Source organism: Lissotriton vulgaris, chromosome 2_2, assembly GCF_964263255.1.
Source record: "Lissotriton vulgaris chromosome 2_2, aLisVul1.2, whole genome shotgun sequence".
NCBI lineage: Eukaryota > Metazoa > Chordata > Amphibia > Caudata > Salamandridae > Lissotriton > Lissotriton vulgaris.
The window spans coordinates 312,849,064-312,867,640 of record NC_141688.1 but is presented as its reverse complement, the minus strand read 5'-3'; the positions used below and the strand labels follow the sequence as shown (position 1 = coordinate 312,867,640).

The 18,577-nt window shown below is 48.1% G+C and overlaps 1 protein-coding gene across 2 annotated transcripts in view; it reads left to right on the top strand.

The window, feature by feature from the left end:
* The window catches only part of LARGE2 (LARGE xylosyl- and glucuronyltransferase 2), a 196,764-nt gene that overhangs the window by 155,476 nt on the left and 22,711 nt on the right, over nucleotides 1-18,577 (top strand). For both annotated transcript variants that reach the window (XR_015309191.1, XM_086959654.1), the window contains exons 9-10: nucleotides 8,710-8,835; nucleotides 10,573-10,728. Coding sequence is in view for 1 of the 2 variants with exons in the window: in XM_086959654.1 (XP_086815780.1) it covers nucleotides 8,710-8,835; nucleotides 10,573-10,728 (282 nt within the window). In the remaining variant the exon portion in view is untranslated. The remainder of the gene's footprint in view (nucleotides 1-8,709; nucleotides 8,836-10,572; nucleotides 10,729-18,577) is intronic.

Sequence of the window (18,577 nt, the reverse complement as noted above, 5' to 3'; positions counted from 1 at the left end):
CAAGTACCCACGTTGCCTTCAACCACACCACCGAACTCCACTGGACCGATCACCGATGCATCCACTTCACCTTCAAGAAACCAACCACGCACCACACCCAAAAACTGCCCCGCCGCTGCTGGAGCAAAGTCGCTGAAGACCAGCTGACCTCCACCCTTGCCCAGAACCCACCCACCGACCTCCACCAACGCAGACACCGCCGCCCGAAATCTCACAGTGGATGGACGACTGCCCCGACAACCTCGTCCCGATCAAGAAACCCTCCATCAACCACCCCAGCAAGAAAGCCGCCTGGTTCACCAAAGAACTCCAGACCTCCAAACGTACATGTCGGAAGCTGGAGGAGAAATGGCTCCTCGACAGCACACCAGACAGCCATGCAGCCCACAAGGACGCCCTCCGCAGACATCACCACCTCATCAGAACCGCCAAGAGAATGTCCTTCATAGCCCGGCTGGACAACAACTTGCACGACAGCAAAGAACTTTTCAACATAGTGAAGGAACTCTCTAACCCCAGCGTCAACACCAATGACATTCCGCCCTCGCAAGAACTGTGCGACTCACTGGGCACCTTCTTCCATCGCAAGGTCGCCGACATCCACAACAACTTCAACTCCTCATCCGCCCTGACCGCAACAGACCCCACCCCGAACGTCACCTGCACCAACCATCTGACCTCCTGGTCTTGCGTCAACGACAAAGAGACACGCAAGATCATGAACTCCATCTACTCAGGTTCTCAGTCAGAACCCTGCCCACACCACATCTTCAACAAAGCCGACACAACCATCGCACCCCAACTACGGAAGATCATCAACATCTCCTTCGACACAGCGACATTCCCGGAAAGCTGGAAGCACGCCGAAATCGACGCCCTCATCAAGAAGCCCAAGGCGGACCCTAAAGACCTCAAGAACTTCTGGCCCGTCTCCCTGCTCCCCTTCCCGGAGAAGGTCATCAAGAAAATCACCCAACATGCTGCTGACCCACCACCTCGAGGACAATTACATCCTAGACCCATTCCTGTCCGTATTCAGACGCAACCACAGCACTGAGACCGCCCTCATCGCCGCCACAGACGACATCAGTCGCCAGCTAGACAACGGCGAAACATCAGCCCTCATCCTCCTGGACATGTAAGCCGCCTTCGACAGAACACGTCTCCAAGAAGCCGGAATCCAGGAGAAGGCTCTGGACTGGACCACATCCTTCCTCTCCGGCAGAACCTAGAGAGTCCGCCTCCCGCCCTTCCGTTCCGAAGCCACCGACATCATCTGCGGAATACCCCAGGGCTAATCCCTCAGCCCGACCCTGTTCAACGTCTACATGGCCCCCTCACACAAGTAGCCCGCCAGCACGACCTGAACATCATCTCCTACGCCGACGACACCCAGGTCATCCTCTCTCTCACCAAGGACCCGCACACTGCCAAAACCAACCTCCACAAAGGCATGAAAGCCGTTGCAGAGTGGATGAGGAGCAGCCTCCTGAAACTGAACTCGGACAAGACGGAGGTCCTCATCCTAGGACACACCCCCTCTGTGTGGGACTCCTCCTGGTGGCCGACCACACTGGGAAAAGCCCCTACACCCACGGACCACGCACGCAACCTAGGATTCATCCTCGACCCCTCCCTCTCCATGTCCAGGCAGGTCAGCGCCATCTCCTGCTACAACACCCTCCGCATGCTTCGAAGGGTCTACAAGTGGATCCCGACCGAAACAAGAAGAACGGTGACCCATGCCCTCGTCAGCAGCAGGCTGGACTACGGCAACGCACTCTACACAGGAATCCCAGCCAAACACCTGCAACGACTTCAACGCATCCAAAACGCATCCGCCCGACTGATCCTCAACACCCCCGCCGCAGCCACATCACCCCCACCTAAGAGACCCGCACTGGCTCCCCGTCAACAAGAGGATCACCTTCAAGCTCCTCACCCACGCACACAAAGCACTCCACGACACCGGACCAGCTTACCTGAACAACAGATACACAGCTGTGCTCTCGCAACTACAATAAGGTGTCACAAAATTAAGTACAATGACAAATGTAATTCAATGAACAGAAGCAGATTCTTTAGTGTGTTTCTTGTCCCAGCAAGATGATGATTTATTGTATCCAGACTTGAGGAATGTCACAATAAGCCGACACGTGTTTCGTCGTGTGCCGTTGAGTCAACACGACTCTTCAGGGCTGGTGGTACAAAATAACGTATGCATATTCAGTAGTGCGTCATATCACTGTAACATACTGCATATGGTGACAAGAAGTGCATCACACATGCAGTGGTGATGTGCGTATCCTTTCGCACGTAGTGGATGTGATTGGTGATGACGCTCGAGATACTACAAGTGTGCCACTACAAGGATGTGAGTGGTTGGCCTTGAGTGGTGGTGCCATGGAAGTGAGGTGTGGTGATACTAACGTTTAAGTTGTGGCAAGCGTTGGCGCACACACGGTGGTCCTGCATTCCGAAGGTTACGAAGTGACAAAACGTCATGGTGAGAGCAATCTAAAGTGAAGTTTGTGTGTGAAATTGTGAGTGACAAGTTCAAACGAAAGCGTGTAAGTATAGTTAATAGTTTAAAAAGATAAGCGGTATCTGAAGTGAATCAACGAGAAACATGCTCTCTCTAAATGGTGAAGTAATTACCTTTGGACTCAACTCCAAAATGTGGGTTGAGAATGGTCTGGAACTTGTGGTAGTGTTCTACGTGGGTAGATTAGAGAGAGACTGAAGGGAGAAAGTAAAAAGCTCGTCAGGAAGGCATTAAAATGGGGAATGTCCGAGAACATCTAAGTGAATGGCTAGAATTTAAGCTGTGAGGTTGAAAAAGGGGGGAGGGGGACTGAGTGGAAAGTATCCTTACCACTGAGTTTTTTGGATTCGAATTAATAGGTATGTAGGAATGGAATATCCAGTGGTGTCAGATGCAAGATATTGTTCTTGCCGTTATAATCCGCCCTATTGGGTGTGTCAAAGTCTTCAAAAAATTTTTTTTGTAAAAGTCTTCAAAATTTTAGCGCTATGGTAAAAGGAAAACATAAGATACCAGAATCATCAGGCTGAAAGTGACATATATCGCGTCATTCTACATAACATTCGTGGTGAATTTGGCGGAAAATATCGGTAGATAGCGAGAAAATGCTGTACCTGAATACGGGTGTGTATCAGGCAGTAACCGGGAGGGGATCCATCAGTCAAAATACTTCAGAAAACGGGTTTGTTTTCTTATTTAGCGGTGTGCTGTGGAAGTTAAAATTAAACGTACACGCATTAGGAATGCGAGAATCAGGTCGTGTGGGCTTCTCAAAATCAATTATACTGGGAATTCAGTTGTTGTGGGAAAAGCCCAACAACTTAATGCGGTATCCCGCCTCTGTAGGTTCCCGGTCGCCGTCTATCGTGAACGGACACGTGACCGGAGGGGAGGTGTCTCTTTGTAGAGGTATTAGACATAGAAGATGTCGATTCGTTTATCGTCAAAACGTGGCCGCCATCTTTGAAAGGGGAGTTGATGAGGCAAGATACTTAGTATTCGCGTAATAGCGTGTTGTTGAAAGAATAGAGGTGTGCCATCGTGCTACACCTGTTGGAAGGAGATGATGGCGAGTACCAAGATAGGAAGCATTAGCAATATTAATCTGATTATTGCTCGGTGGAAAATAAGTTCCCCCGACTATAGTGTTCTTGTATCTTCTTCTTTTCCATCGGTGGATAAATCTTATCTCTCAGTGTCCTGTTGATCGGTTGGTAGTGAACGGTTGTTAAAATTGGAATTGTCACCTACTAATGTAACCCGGTGCCCATAGGTGTGGTGAAGTTTATAGCAGGCAATTATATGGAATAGTAATCACACCGGTGAAGGTGCACCATCGTTACTGAGCATTCGTGACCTTACTTATCACATTTCAACAGTATTTCATTTCTATATGATCTGGCAAACGATGTAATGGATCATATGTAAAAAATCACAATACAAGTTACATGTTAAAATCAACAATACATCATGCATTGTACACATTACAGTATATGCAGGTTGTGGTGTCATCCTCATTCCAAAAGGTATAGACATTTCTAGAAGTGTCTATGGTCGTTTCTTATGGGTTAATCAGTGACTAGTTCTTAAAACAATAATACAGTGAGTATTCCAAATAGAGGATCCCAAAGGGTAACTTTTAGTCACCCAGAAAATATTGAAGCTCAGGGTCGTAGTTTAGCCCATGTTCCATGAAAGACAACCGACTACACTCCAAACTATTCAGGAAGCCTACTTCCTGTAACTCTATACTCCATGCCTCTAGTTTTCACCCTGAGCACCAGTTACGTTCCATCCCATATGGAGAATTCCTAAGAGCTAAACGTAACTGCAGCGAATCCAGTGAATTCGAGAATTGTATCTCCAACATGAAAGACAGATTCCGAAGGAGAGGGTACTCTAACGCATCCCTCAAGACAGCAGAACAAAGGACCAGAACCATCCCGAGACCAGATTGTTTAAAAACACGCACGGAGGTAGAGTCCTCCGGCCAGCAAATCAGACTAATAACAGAATTCAGTGCACTCAACCACACCACCAAAAAGAGCTTCAACAAACACTGGAAACTCTTAACAGAGGATCCTGTGCTTAAGGATTTTCTTCCAGACAGACCTTCCATCACGTACAGAAAGGGTTTCACTCTGAGGAATAAATTGAGCCCCACAGTTCCCCCAAACACTACAGCTCGTGACTGGCTATCCACACGAGGCCTGGGATTCCACAAATGTGGTTTCTGTTCCATGTGAATTTGGGGTAAACATGGCACCACAACTTTCAAGGGTCCAGAAGGGACAGTGTACAAAATCAAACATAACATCACCTGCCTGACCAAATTCGTAGTTTACATAATCGAATGCCAATGTGGCAAAATTTATGTAGGCAGCACAATCAGGGCACTCAAAGAAAGAATCGCAGAACATATGAGAGCTATTCAGAAAAGAGATCCCAGGTACCCAGTAGCTCTACACATAGCTGAATGTCAACCTCTGGAGGATGACATCAAAGTGCGTGTCTTTGGGATTGACATGATTCCCCTCAATATTAGAGGGGGCAACCGAGAACTGACGCTCTGACGTAGAGAGGCCACATGGATCATGCGTCTACAAAGCGTGGAACATGGGCTAAACTACGACCCTGAGCTTCAATATTTTCTGGGTGACTAAAAGTTACCCTTTGGGATCCTCTATTTGGAATACTCACTGTATTATTGTTTTAAGAACTAGTCACTGATTAACCCATAAGAAACGACCATAGACACTTCTAGAAATGTCTATACCTTTTGGAATGAGGATGACACCATAAACTGCATATACTGTAATGTGTACAATGCATGATGTATTGTTGATTTTAACATGTAACTTGTATTGTGATTTTTTACATATGATCCATTACATAGTTTGCCAGATCATATAGAAATGAAATACTGTTGAAATGTGATAAGTAAGGTCACGAATGCTCAGTAACGATGGTGCACCTTCACCGGTGGGATTACTATTCCATATAATTGCCTGCTATAAACTTCACCACACCTATGGGCACCGGGTTACATTAGTAGGTGACAATTCCAATTTTAACAACCGTTCACTACCAACCGATCAACAGGACACTGAGAGATAAGATTTATCCACCGATGGAAAAGAAGAAGATACAAGAACACTATAGTCGGGGGAACTTATTTTCCACCGAGCAATAATCAGATTAATATTGCTAATGCTTCCTATCTTGGTACTCGCCATCATCTCCTTCCAACAGGTGTAGCACGATGGCACACCTCTATTCTTTCAACAACACGCTATTACGCGAATACTAAGTATCTTGCCTCATCAACTCCCCTTTCAAAGATGGCGGCCACGTTTTGACGATAAACGAATCGACATCTTCTATGTCTAATACCTCTACAAAGAGACACCTCCCCTCCGGTCACGTGTCCGTTCACGATAGACGGCGACCGGGAACCTACAGAGGAGGGATACCGCACTAAGTTGTTGGGCTTTTCCCACAACAACTGAATTCCCAGTATAATTGATTTTGAGAAGCCCACACAACCTGATTCTCGCATTCCTAATGCGTGTACGTTTAATTTTAACTTCCACAGCACACCGCTAAATAAGAAAACAAACCCGTTTTCTGAAGTATTTTGACTGATGGACCCCCTCCCGGTTACTGCCTGATACACACCCGTATTCAGGTACAGCATTTTCTCGCTATCTACCGATATTTTCCGCCAAATTCACCACGAATGTTATGTAGAATGACGCGATATATGTCACTTTCAGCCTGATGATTCTGGTATCTTATGTTTTCCTTTTACCATAGCGCTAAAATTTTGAAGACTTTTACAAAAAAAAAATTTTGAAGACTTTGACACACCCAATAGGGCGGATTATAACGGCAAGAACAATATCTTGCATCTGACTCCACTGGATATTCCATTCCTACATACCTATTAATTCGAATCCAAAAAACTCAGTGGTAAGGATACTTTCCACTCAGTCCCCCTCCCCCCTTTTTCAACCTCACAGCTTAAATTCTAGCCATTCACTTAGATGTTCTCGGACATTCCCCATTTTAATGCCTTCCTGACGAGCTTTTTACTTTCTCCCTTCAGTCTCTCTCTAATCTACCCACGTAGAACACTACCACAAGTTCCAGACCATTCTCAACCCACATTTTGGAGTTGAGTCCAAAGGTAATTACTTCACCATTTAGAGAGAGCATGTTTCTCGTTGATTCACTTCAGATACCGCTTATCTTTTTAAACTATTAACTATACTTACACGCTTTCGTTTGAACTTGTCACTCACAATTTCACACACAAACTTCACTTTAGATTGCTCTCACCATGACGTTTTGTCACTTCGTAACCTTCGGAATGCAGGACCACTGTGTGTGCGCCAACGCTTGCCACAACTTAAACGTTAGTATCACCACACCTCACTTCCATGGCACCACCACTCAAGGCCAACCACTCACATCCTTGTAGTGGCACACTTGTAGTATCTCGAGCGTCATCACCAATCACATCCACTACGTGCGAAAGGATACGCACATCACCACTGCATGTGTGATGCACTTCTTGTCACCATATGCAGTATGTTACAGTGATATGACGCACTACTGAATATGCATACGTTATTTTGTACCACCAGCCCTGAAGAGTCGTGTTGACTCAACGGCACACGACGAAACACGTGTCGGCTTATTGTGACATTCCTCAAGTCTGGATACAATAAATCATCATCTTGCTGGGACAAGAAACACACTAAAGAATCTGCTTCTGTTCATTGAATTACATTTGTCATTGTATTTAATTTTGTGACACCTTATTGTAGTTGCGAGAGCAGAGCTGTGTAATTGTTGTATAGTCTTTGACTTTTCAGACGGTTAAGGGTGTTTTCCGCCTGCTCTTTACGCACTACACATCAACTATTTTAACCACACACTGTAACGTAGAAATCGAGGCAGTGCGCCCTTGATATCTGAGTTTTGCTAAAAACCCCTGAGCAGTTTACCTGAACAACAGACTCCGCTTTTACATGCCCGCCAGCTCCGCTCCACCAGCCTCGCCCTTGCTGCCATCCCGCGCATCCAACGAACAAACTCCGGTGGCAGATCATTCTCCTTCCCCCCCTGCCAAGACCTGGAACACCCTCTCCACCCATCTACGTCAGACCCAAGACCTACTCGCCTTCAGAAGGCTCTTCAAGACCTGGCTCTTTGAGCAGTAGCGGCACCCCCTCACCTCAGCGCCTTGAGACCCTCACGGTATGTAACGCGCTTTACAAGTACTTTGATTGATTGATTGCACTCCACAATCCACTGTTCCCACTACCTCCGTACCAAGTATAAATTGTCTATCGCTCCTATCTTTCTGGAGTGTCAAAGGAGGCAAAAGAAGCTGAGATGAAGTCGGACACCGCACCCATGACTTCCTATGTATTTCTAAGGACATCTGCTGGCATCATTTTCTAAAGCAGAGTACCTAGGCCCTGGGAAAATCATTGAGATATGTATATTAAATGTATTCACTGAGATCTATGAATTGCAAGTAGATGAAAGTGTAAATAAAATACATTTCTCAAAGCGGATGTTCTGACCCTTGAGATCCATAGTGGTGCACATGTTGTCCGAGCCTCTGCTGTTGCTTTATTGTAAAGTGCCAGAGTTGGCTGCTCAGTTTGTTATAATCAATGCGATTTAGTTCTGCTGCTGATTTCATTTTGCTGCTGTGGTCATGGAACCACGCATCGCTCTGTAGGGCACAGGTAGAGAACCTGCATGAGTCCAGCTGTAGACGAATGGGCTGACGCGAAGGTCTCTGCGGAAGGCACTCCCCGGGAAGACCATCAGGCCTAGTAATTGTTGGGATTCTACATGTCTTCTTTCCCTAGTCTTTTCTGCTTCTGTGGGAATGCCCTTTGACCTTTTTAAGGTGGCCTGTTCTTCCAGTGAAAGGTGGAGAGATCCCTCCTTGGCCTTTACAATCCTTGCAGAGCACCAACATTTCTCTCTGCTGTTTTCCAGTCCCTTCTCAGCTTGGCTATATCTGTCCGTGTGCCATGAACCACCTGTGTGAATCTGTCTGTCTGTCCATACCCTGCCAGCCTCACTGCATTCTTTCCTGATGCACCCCCTGAATGATTCCTCTGCCTGCTCTTTGTCAGGACATCTTCAATGCCGTCATCAAGCAGATGCCCACCCTGGTCTACCAGCTCCCATGTTACTGGAATGTTCAGCTGTCCGACCACACGCGCTCGGAGATCTGCTACACCGAGGTGTCGGACCTCAAGGTGAGTCTGTGGTGACACCACTCGAGGTTACAGCATGATCTGAAGGCGAATGCAAGGCTGCTTACGACTCGGTGAATTCTGGGTTCTGACATCTCATGATCACATCACCTGAGGGTAAGAAGGGGAGGTCATGGGGTTTTGTAAAACAACATGACTGAAGTGGGGAGTGCAGGTGATCTGACCAATATGGATCACACTAATATCTCCAGGCTTGTGCAGGGCCTTGCCTCTCATGGACAGTGCAGGGGTCTGATGTCTTGTAATCATGTGACCTCAAGGCTATTGCAGTACCAACCCTCTTGATCACAAGACTTAAACGCAAGTGCAGGGCGCTGGGGGAGGGACATCTGAGCAACTTTTGTTTGTGATGCTTAATTTGGGATGAGGTGTCCTCTGTGCAGTGACTTCTAGATGTGACACATGTGGGCTAACCGGGACCTCTCATGGGGCTGCCTAGTCACTGCTCTGTCAGCGCGCCTCAGTCACAACCTCCTAGTAGCCCGGCTTCCCATCCATATTTATTGGAAAAGGTTTTATATAGCGCTGGCTAGACCCAGAGGTATCAGAGCGCTTTGCAAGAACAGTCAACAAAAAAAAAATACTAGTTCAGAGCTAAGAGAGCAGCAGTCAGGAGAAAGCCCATCGCTCTGTTTCTAAGGACAGCCAGGGTTCTGGATGATTCACGCGATAAAGTGCCATTTGAAATAAAATTCAGGTAACGACTCAAGGCAGAAGTAAGAGTAACAACAGCAAGAATGCAAATTGAAGAGGAGGGCAGAGGAACAGAGTGGGTAGGAGAGCAGTGGTCAAGGACAGAGGAGAATGTCCTCTGCTAGCAGAACATAAGTTAGAGCTGCTAGGATAGTAGCCGGACAGGGGAGAGCAAGACGGGGGTACACAGAATGGAAGAGTACAAAAGGGAGAGCGAAAGGTCGAACAGGTTAGCAGAAAGGCAACCAATACGGGGGAGACAGTTTGTCAGGTCAGGAGAGGCACTATAGACTCCAGTACTTGCTGAGTAGGTGACATTTTAGGTATTTTTTTAACTCCTTGGACGCTCATGACGAGCTAAGCTCGTCATGAGCCACGGTGCACGTGTGCTCATGACGAGCTGAGCCCGTCATGACCGTTAGAACGCTTGCACGCTGGGCTAATTCCCCTGCTGTGCGGGCGTTCTAAAGGAACGGGTGTGGTCATGACGAGCTCAGCTCGTCATGAGAACATGACCAACGTGCTGCATTACGAGCGGAGGTTGTCATGAGCACGGGGGCACTGTGCGCACCCACCCTCCCCCAGCACATCGGGGGAATGTGCCCCGCAGGGAAGGGGTTAAAGCTGAGGTAGGAGGGGTTGCAGGACATGTCCCTCGGGAGGGCATTCCAGATGCTCGGAGCATTTCCAGAGAAGGAGCGAGTGTGGGTGGATTTCTTTTTTAGTAATGGGGGAACGAAGATGAGTACCGAGGAGCTTCTCATCAGTCTGGAGATGGCCAGCTATTTTGAGTTTGTTTGTTAGGTATGATGGAGATTGTGAGTGGAGCGCTTTGTGTGTGATGCAGGCAGTCTTATAAAAACATCTACCTTCAGTGGGCAGCTAAGTTAGTGATTTGTGGGCAGGCGTGATGTGGTCAAATCTTTTACAGTCACTAACGAGCATTATCAGCAGTCCCTGCATACACTCCTGATCCAGACCTCTTCTCAGCCTCCCAAGTCCCTTCTGATGCTGTTCCCTTCTCAGGTCATCCACTGGAACTCTCCCAGTAAACTGCACGTCAAGAACAAGCACGTGGAGCTCTTCCGGAACCTGTACCTCACCTTCCTGGAGTACGATGGGAACCTGCTGCGGAGAGAACTCTTCGGCTGTCCCAGCCCGGCTCAGCCCGAGAGCCTCAAGGTGAGAGGGCTTGATGTGAAAAATTCAGTCTGGGGGAAGAACGTCTTTGGTGGAGGAGGGATGTTGGTATCATTGTATGAAACCCACACATCCTGGGGAGTTGAACATTAAGTTAAAGCTGTACTACTTATTTCCAACCCCTGGAAAAAAAGTGAATGTAACGTTTTGCCATGCAGTTGGAGGATTGATGTGGACGTGCTCCCCAGCTACTACTTTTAGATAATAATCACCAAAGTAGTTTGAGCTATATTGAACTTTCATAGGTTCTGGTTGATGCAAATTCTTCTGGTTCTGCTGGTGATCATTTCACCTGTACACACATGCAGTACTCCAGCTTCAGTGTTCATGGAGCAGCTAAAATAAGGCATCACCAGTGGAGAATCCTAACTTTCTGTGCCTGGTTAATCTCTTGGTCCCCCCTCAAACTTACCTTCTCGACTTCTTGTACATACATTTCATATCCGGGATCTGCCATCACATTTCCCTTCCATTCGGTTCTGCACTAAGCTTCAGCTCTAAGGCTCTGATAAAGCTGTGACTTATTCGTTTAATCCAGAAACTTTTATATGTAGAGATTTTATAGCAGAAACATGTGAGTACTTACACGTCATGCACAAGGTCTGCACTCGTGCTGCACGCCTTTATCATGGATCCCCATGCACGGTACATTGATCAGCCATGTAATGGTTCGGTTAAAAAAAGTATATCTTTAGAGCACCAACTCTGGGCTTGTATGGAATGATTCTCCACTGAGGTGTCATTTTCGCCCTCTGCGACACACTGCACCATCTTCAGATTGTACTTTGTGCCCTGATGTTCCACCAGAGTCAGTGCTGCTGAAAACATTATTGCTAAGGGGAATAGAGTTGACTTTTATTGCAGCAGCAGCAGTTTATCAGTCAGTAGTTTGAAGAGGACATAAGACATTTTTCCCCCAAGTTGATGTTCGAAAGTATTTTTGGAGCTTAGACGATGACAGATGTTCATTTTAAAGTTGTGACCCAAATGCAGAAATCATTTCTGGTCGTTTGATAAGCATAGGGTTTGAAGCTGTTGTTCACTTGGGCTCTTAAATATTCTTCGAAAGCAACTTTTAAGAGGTTGAAGTTGAATAATCAATAACACCGTGGAGGTAATAGAGGGCAAGTTGTGCTATTGCACCTGTTCGTTGATTCAGCCTTGAGGCTTTTAACTAAGCTACATTGAACGGACACTCAACTCATAATAGAGGAGGTCTCCAAAGTCAAAGAACCCATGGTGCAGTAGTCTCTTAAATGGGGATTGGACATTTCAGAAAAAGCTACCCCAAACCTGTGTTGAGGCCACCCTCAGCAAGCATCTGAAGCACAGACGGTCTTTCGAAGCCTGGTCCTATTCTAGCCAGCACACTGAAGGAAGTCAGTCAAGTCTTGCAACTTAAATACATGGTCAGATTTTGGCTTCCACAGGATCAGAGTAAGGGTGGTGTTCGGCTCCATCCACTAAAAAACAAAGACTTTTGTCATTCTGACCCTCAACGCTGTATAGTGCAAATCACACCGGCGGCTCAGAGGAAGAACCCCAAATTGATCCTGAACCCCGATGCCACAAGGGGGCACTTCTACAGGTCACAGACTAGGGGGAGAGAAGCAGTTCCATACAAAAAAAAAATATTAAAACAGAACAATGCCTTTTCCTGCCAAGAAACTTTCCCATCAGAGAGCAAGCCCCATTACCGGCCCCTGCAATGTATAAATAACTCTTGCAGGAAACTGTGTTGTAATTAACTTTAGGCACAGATGTGCTGTAGAACACATCTGCAGTGGGTTTCCAACCTGGTCAAACACCCAAATTCTTCCCCTTCACTTGTCATACTTCTATCCCACTCCCCAGATGAGGATTGGCCAGAGTAGGGGTGTCCAGTGTGAAGGGGGCCGGAAGTATCCACCACATAGATTCCAACAGGGGAGAACAACTTGGGAGGGCTCTGAGTCGTATATCCCTTTACCCTCGCTATCGCTCCAAAGAAATAGATTTAGTTTGTTGGAACAGGCGGATTGACGCCCTGGGAGGCAGGATTCCACATTACAAACTGCCAGTATTCTATGTACCCTAGCAAGGGCACTGGAGGATAAGGCTGCTACCACTCTGCCCGACAATGTAATAACAGCACAACACTCGATCACTGAGTGTAGGATGGAATTGGGAGAGAGGGTACATCAGCTGGGAGTATGCACCCTTGATGTCGCATCAGCTAGCGGTGAGACTAGGGAAGGGAGAATACAGTCTATGGTTTCCATTGGTGCTAGCGGGTCTGAGAGAGGTAAGGGGAAACTGTCAGCAAATGTTGGGGTAGCCGATGGATGTATAAAAATTTTGTCCTGGAATGTGGCCGGGATGAAACATAAATTGCTCTTGCCTGAGTGGAGCTCCTTTATGGCAATGCACGACATCTGCTTGATGCAGGAAACTTGGGCATTGGAGGAGAGTGTAAGTCCTGGTTATGCAACCTTTGACATTCTGGCAACAACCAGGGGCAGGGGGAGACCATCGGGAGGCTTATCAATATGGGTGGGCAGGCACTTGGGAGTTCAGGCTGTCCAAATACCAACTAATTCCCTAGATGTCCAGTGTGTACTTTTAACCCCTCAAAATATGCCCCAGGTGGCCATATTAAATATTTACTCAAGACCAGTTATATATGTGCAAGAACCTACACAATTGATGTAATAAAACACTTTATCCAGGCACTTGATCCTTCGATCGCAATAGTGCTTGGAGGTGACTTCAATTGTCAGTTTGAGCCCCTTTTTAGTATAGAGTTGGATGAACAGGATGAGGAGGACCTGTTTTGGCATGTTCTTTATCCACAGATCCCCCCGTCAGGGCATGGACCCCGTTGGTCCGCCAAATTAAATCACTCTCCCTTGCAACGTCTCTGCGGTCGTGTAATGGGAGGCTGGAACCTGACAGACCGGGGTCAGCTACGTTTAACAGACTAGAGCAAACTTCAACCATTGATTATATAATGATGGAGGTTAAATACTGGGACAGACTGCTGGAATTCAGGGTTCTCCCAAGACAAGACAGTCAAGTCAAGTCAAGTCACAGAATTTATATAGCGCACTACATACCCAGAGGGTCTCAAGGCGCTAAGGGAGGGGAGAAGGATTACTTGTCAAATATCCATGTTTTAAGTTGCTTTCTGAATGCTAGGTGGTTCTGGGTAAGGCGAAGGTAAGTGGGGAGTGAGTTCCATGTTTTAGCTGCCAGGTATGAGAAGGATCTGCCTCCCATGGTGGTCTTGTTGATGCGAGGTACGGTGGCGAGGGCTTGGCTGGAAGAACGTAGTTGGCGGGAGGGGGTGTAGAAGGACAGTCGTGAGTTGAGGCATTCTGGTCCGATGTTGTAGAGTGATTTGTGTGCGTGGGTTAGCAGTCGGAAAGTGATTCTCTTATTGACGGGTAGCCAGTGGAGGTCTTTTAGGTGACCAGAGATGTGTTCGTTACGCGGGATGTCTAATATGATCCTGGCTGAGGCGTTTTGGATTCGTTGGAGTTTCTTCTGGAGTTTAGCGGTAGTACCTGCGTAGAGGGTGTTTCCGTAGTCCAGTCTGCTCGTGACCAGTGCATGGGTGACTGTTTTTCTGGTTTCGGTGGGGATCCAGCGAAATGTTTTTTTGAGCATGCGAAGAATGTTGAAGCAGGATGAGGATACGGCGCTGACTTGTCTGTTCATTGAAAGTGAAGAATCCAGGATAACGCCTAGGTTCCGTGCGTGGTCTGTCGGGATGGGTGCTTTTCCAAGGGCTGCCGAGGGGGATGTACCTAAGATGAGGACTTCTGTTTTATCTGAGTTCAGTTTCAGACGGCTGTGTTTCATCCATTCGGCAACTTCTTTCATTCCTTCATGTAGGTTAGTTTTGGCGGTGCTGGGGTCATTGGTGAGAGAAAGGATCAGTTGAGTGTCATCCGCGTAAGAGATGATGTTGAGGTTGTGTTGGCGAGCGATGGCCGCGAGGGGGCTCATGTATACGTTGAAGAGGGTGGGACTGAGTGAGGATCCTTGTGGTACGCCGCAGATGACTTCAGTAGCCTCGGACTTGAATGGTGGAAGGCGGACTCTCTGGGTTCTTCCGGTGAGGAACGAGGTGATCCATTCAAGAGCTTTTCCTTGTATTCCGATGTTTCTGAGGCGTTGTAAGAGGGTGCTGTGGCAGACTGTGTCGAAGGCTGCAGAGAGGTCGAGGAGGATGAGGGCGACTGTGTCTCCATTGTCCAGTAGAGTTCGAATGTCGTCTGTTGCTGCGATGAGGGCGGTCTCAGTGCTGTGTTTTGCTCGGAAGCCAGATTGTGAGGAGTCGAGGGATTTGTTGGCTTCGAGGAAGGCGGCGAGCTGGTTGTTGACAGCTTTCTCGATGACTTTGGCCGGGAAAGGAAGGAGCGATATGGGGCAGTAAGTTTTTGAGTTCGGTGGGGTCCGCTGTGGGTTTTTTAAGAAGGGCAGTGAGTTCAGCGTGTTTCCAGCTTTCCGGGAAGGTGGCGGAGTTGAAGGAGCAGTTGATGACGTCTCGGAGGTGCGGTGCTATGACGGAGTCTGCTTTGTTGAAGATGTGGTGAGGACATGGGTCTGTGGGGGATCCTGAGTGGATGGAGTTCATCAGGCGGATGGTGTCTTCAGTGGAGATTGGGTTCCAGTCGCTAAGGGTGTTTAAGGGGGAAGAAAGTTCAGCATATGGTTGGGTGGGTTGGTTGTCGAAGCTGTTGTGGATGTCTGCAATTTTGTTGTGGAAGAATAAAGCCAGGGAGTCGCAGAGGGCTTGAGAGGGGGTGATGTCGTTGGAGTTGGCCGAGGGATTGGTAAATTCCTTGACGATGTTGAAAAGTTCCTTGCTGTTGTGGGCGTTGTTGTCTAGTCGATCCTTGAATGCTGTTTTCTTGGCCTTCCGGATTAGTTGGTGGTGTGTGCGGGTGGCGTTTTTGAAGGCGTCCTTGGTACTAGTGGTTGGGTCTTTTTTCCAGGCCTTTTCAAGGGAGCGGCAGAGTTTCTTGGATTTCTTAAGATCATTGTTGAACCATGAGGCCTTCTTGCTGCCAGGTTTGCTTTGACGTTTTTTCAGTGGTGCTAGGATGTCGGCGGTGTTGGATAACCATAGGGTGAAGTTGGTGGCGGCTTGGTCTGGGTTAGAAGAGTGGGCTGGGGTGTTTAGAAGGAGCGATGAGGAGATCTGATCGATGGTGATTTTGTTCCAGTTTCTTTGCAGAGTTGGTTGGAGGTGTTTGATGGGTTTCGGCTTGTTGTAGGTGAAGTGAACGCAGCTGTGGTCAGTCCAGAGGAGATCCGTAGTGTGGCTGAAGGAGACATGATTGCTGGAGGTGAAGATGGGGTCGAGTGTGTGACCTGCGATGTGGGTGGGGGAAGTGACCAGTTGTTTAAGTCCGAGGTTGGCGAGGTTGTCCAAGAGGGTGGTGGTGTTGCGGTCGTTGTTCTTTTCAAGGTGAAAGTTGAGGTCTCCCAGAAGGATGTAATCTTTGGAGGGGAGCGCGTGTGGAGTGATGAAGTCCGTGATGTCTTCACTGAATTTTGCGCGGGGTCCAGGTGGTCTGTAGAGGAGGGTGCCTCTGAGTGTGGTCTTGGGGTCGATGTGGATCTGGAAGTGAAGGTGTTCAGAGTTGGCGAGGTTGACGTCAGAGCTGGTTGAGATGTGGATAGATTTTTTATGGACGATGGCGATTCCTCCTCCTGTGTGGCCGGTACGGTCCTTGCGTGTGATCTTATAATCTTCAGGGATGGCAATGGTGATGTATGGGGCGGAGGAGGCGTTCATCCATGTTTCTGTTAGGAAGGCGACGTCTGGAGAGATGGTGTCTAGTAGATTCCAGAGGTCAATGGCGTGTCTGTGGACCGATCGGGTGTTGAGAAGGATGCATTGTAGGTGGTTGGGGTCGGGAATCTGTGGTGTGGTCGTAGCAGAAATGTTGTCGGTGCCGCTGAATTTGCAGGAGTAGCAAGAGAAAGGTCCATGGGTGTGTCCAGGAGCGGCTAGGACGCAGTTGGGGGCGCGACCGGGGTTAAGGGCTAGGAGCGTGGCGGCATCGTAGGTAATGCGGGAGGGCTGGGCAGAGCGAGGGGCATGGGGTCTGGTGCTGGGCGCGGTCCAGGCGTAGACGGGCTTACCTTTGGCGCACCTTCGGCGTGTACGTAGCGCGTGGACGCTGCGCGTGGGACCATCTGTCATTAATACACTTTGAGGGGGGGAGGGGCGTGGGAGGGGCAGCAGGGAGGCGGGAGCGGTGCGAGGAGGAAGGGCTCTGAGCAACAACAACAAACAAAATGGAGGTAGAGACAAGTCGAGTGAGGCTGGGGCACAGAAAAATGTCACAGGCGCTTTAAATATGCAGGTAAAGATTGAAGTAACCAGGTAGAGCGCAGCTCCGTTTCCGTTGCGCTAATTAAATGGCCTGAATTATGTTGCGCTGCAGAATGCCTGAAACGTGCCACACACAGAGCGGACTGAGCAGTAAATCACTAGCGCTGAGACAGATTCACAGTTACAAGCGCTAATGCAGGTTAACAAATCGCCAATCACAAATCACAAGTGCTAATGCAGAGAGCAAATCACGAATGTAAATGCACAGGTACACAGAGGTTTGAGGAGAGGGTAACGATACCGTCATGAGCCACTCAAGCCAGGGAGTTTTGGGCTGACAAATCCTAGACCCGAACTTAATTCTGAACCCCTGCCTCTTATGATATCCAACAATAGGCGCATTGTTAAATGGCCTTATTTCCAGGACCCCCCCCACCAAACTTGCTGAAATTTTTCAGATAGTTATACCTCTGATTTCTGAGATGGAGGATCTGGGTCCCCAGGGCAGAGCTGTGGAAATCCACGAGCAGTTGGCTGTAGCGCTAGTGGATGTGTTTTGCCCTGTGAGTGGGAACAAGCCCCAGCGGGTCAAGAAAAATCCCTGATATGGCGCCTCCTGCAAGAAAGCAAAAAAAGACCTGCTCGCTGCAATCAAGACTAATGACAGAGCAGAAATTAGGATTTAATGATTGCTTTACAAAAAGGCACTCATTAGGGGAAAGAGGGATTGGGAGGAGACTAGGTGGGAGGAGCTTAGATCAGCACTCTCATGTAAGGACTCCAATCATTTTGGGCTCTTGTTGCCTCAGGCGTGAGTGGGGGGAAGTTCGGCTCTATCACCGAATATAGCACCCTCAGTGTGGGAAGCACACTTTGGAGCGCTATATGCCGACTTGGATTTAAAGTCCGTGCCCCTCTCGGGTCTCAAACCCTGTCAGGAGTATAGTTTGGTGGGGGTGACGGACCAGGCCCTGGGCGAAGCTAGGGAGCCTCCTTCGTTTGCCGCCCCGGGCCCCCGCCATGAGTATCGATTGGCGGGGGCTCCGGGCGACGATCGGTGGCAAGGCTTCTGGGATGATGAGGAGGGGTGTCATCTTGCTTGCCCGAGATTATCACTCTGAAGGAGGTTGAGTTTGCATTAGCGAGGCTACTTTCTAACAAAGCCCCTGGCCTTGATGAACTGCCTGGGGATTTATTTCGTTCTCAACCCAAAATATGGGCACCATATTTGGTCGTCCTATTTAATGCAATCCTTAAGGGGACTGATCTACCAGGCATCTGGCTAGGAGCCGAGATCGTCCCCATTTACAAGAAAGGTTGCCCGCTAACCCCATCTAAAGGCCCATTAGTCTTATAGATACAAAAGGCCCATTAGTCTTATAGATACAACACAAACACTAATGGGCGCAGGATCATCTCGGATAGGATCCAAGGGTGGATGGAGGAAAACGAAATATTGAGTACACTCCAGGCAGTGTTTAGGTCAGGTATTTCAACCTT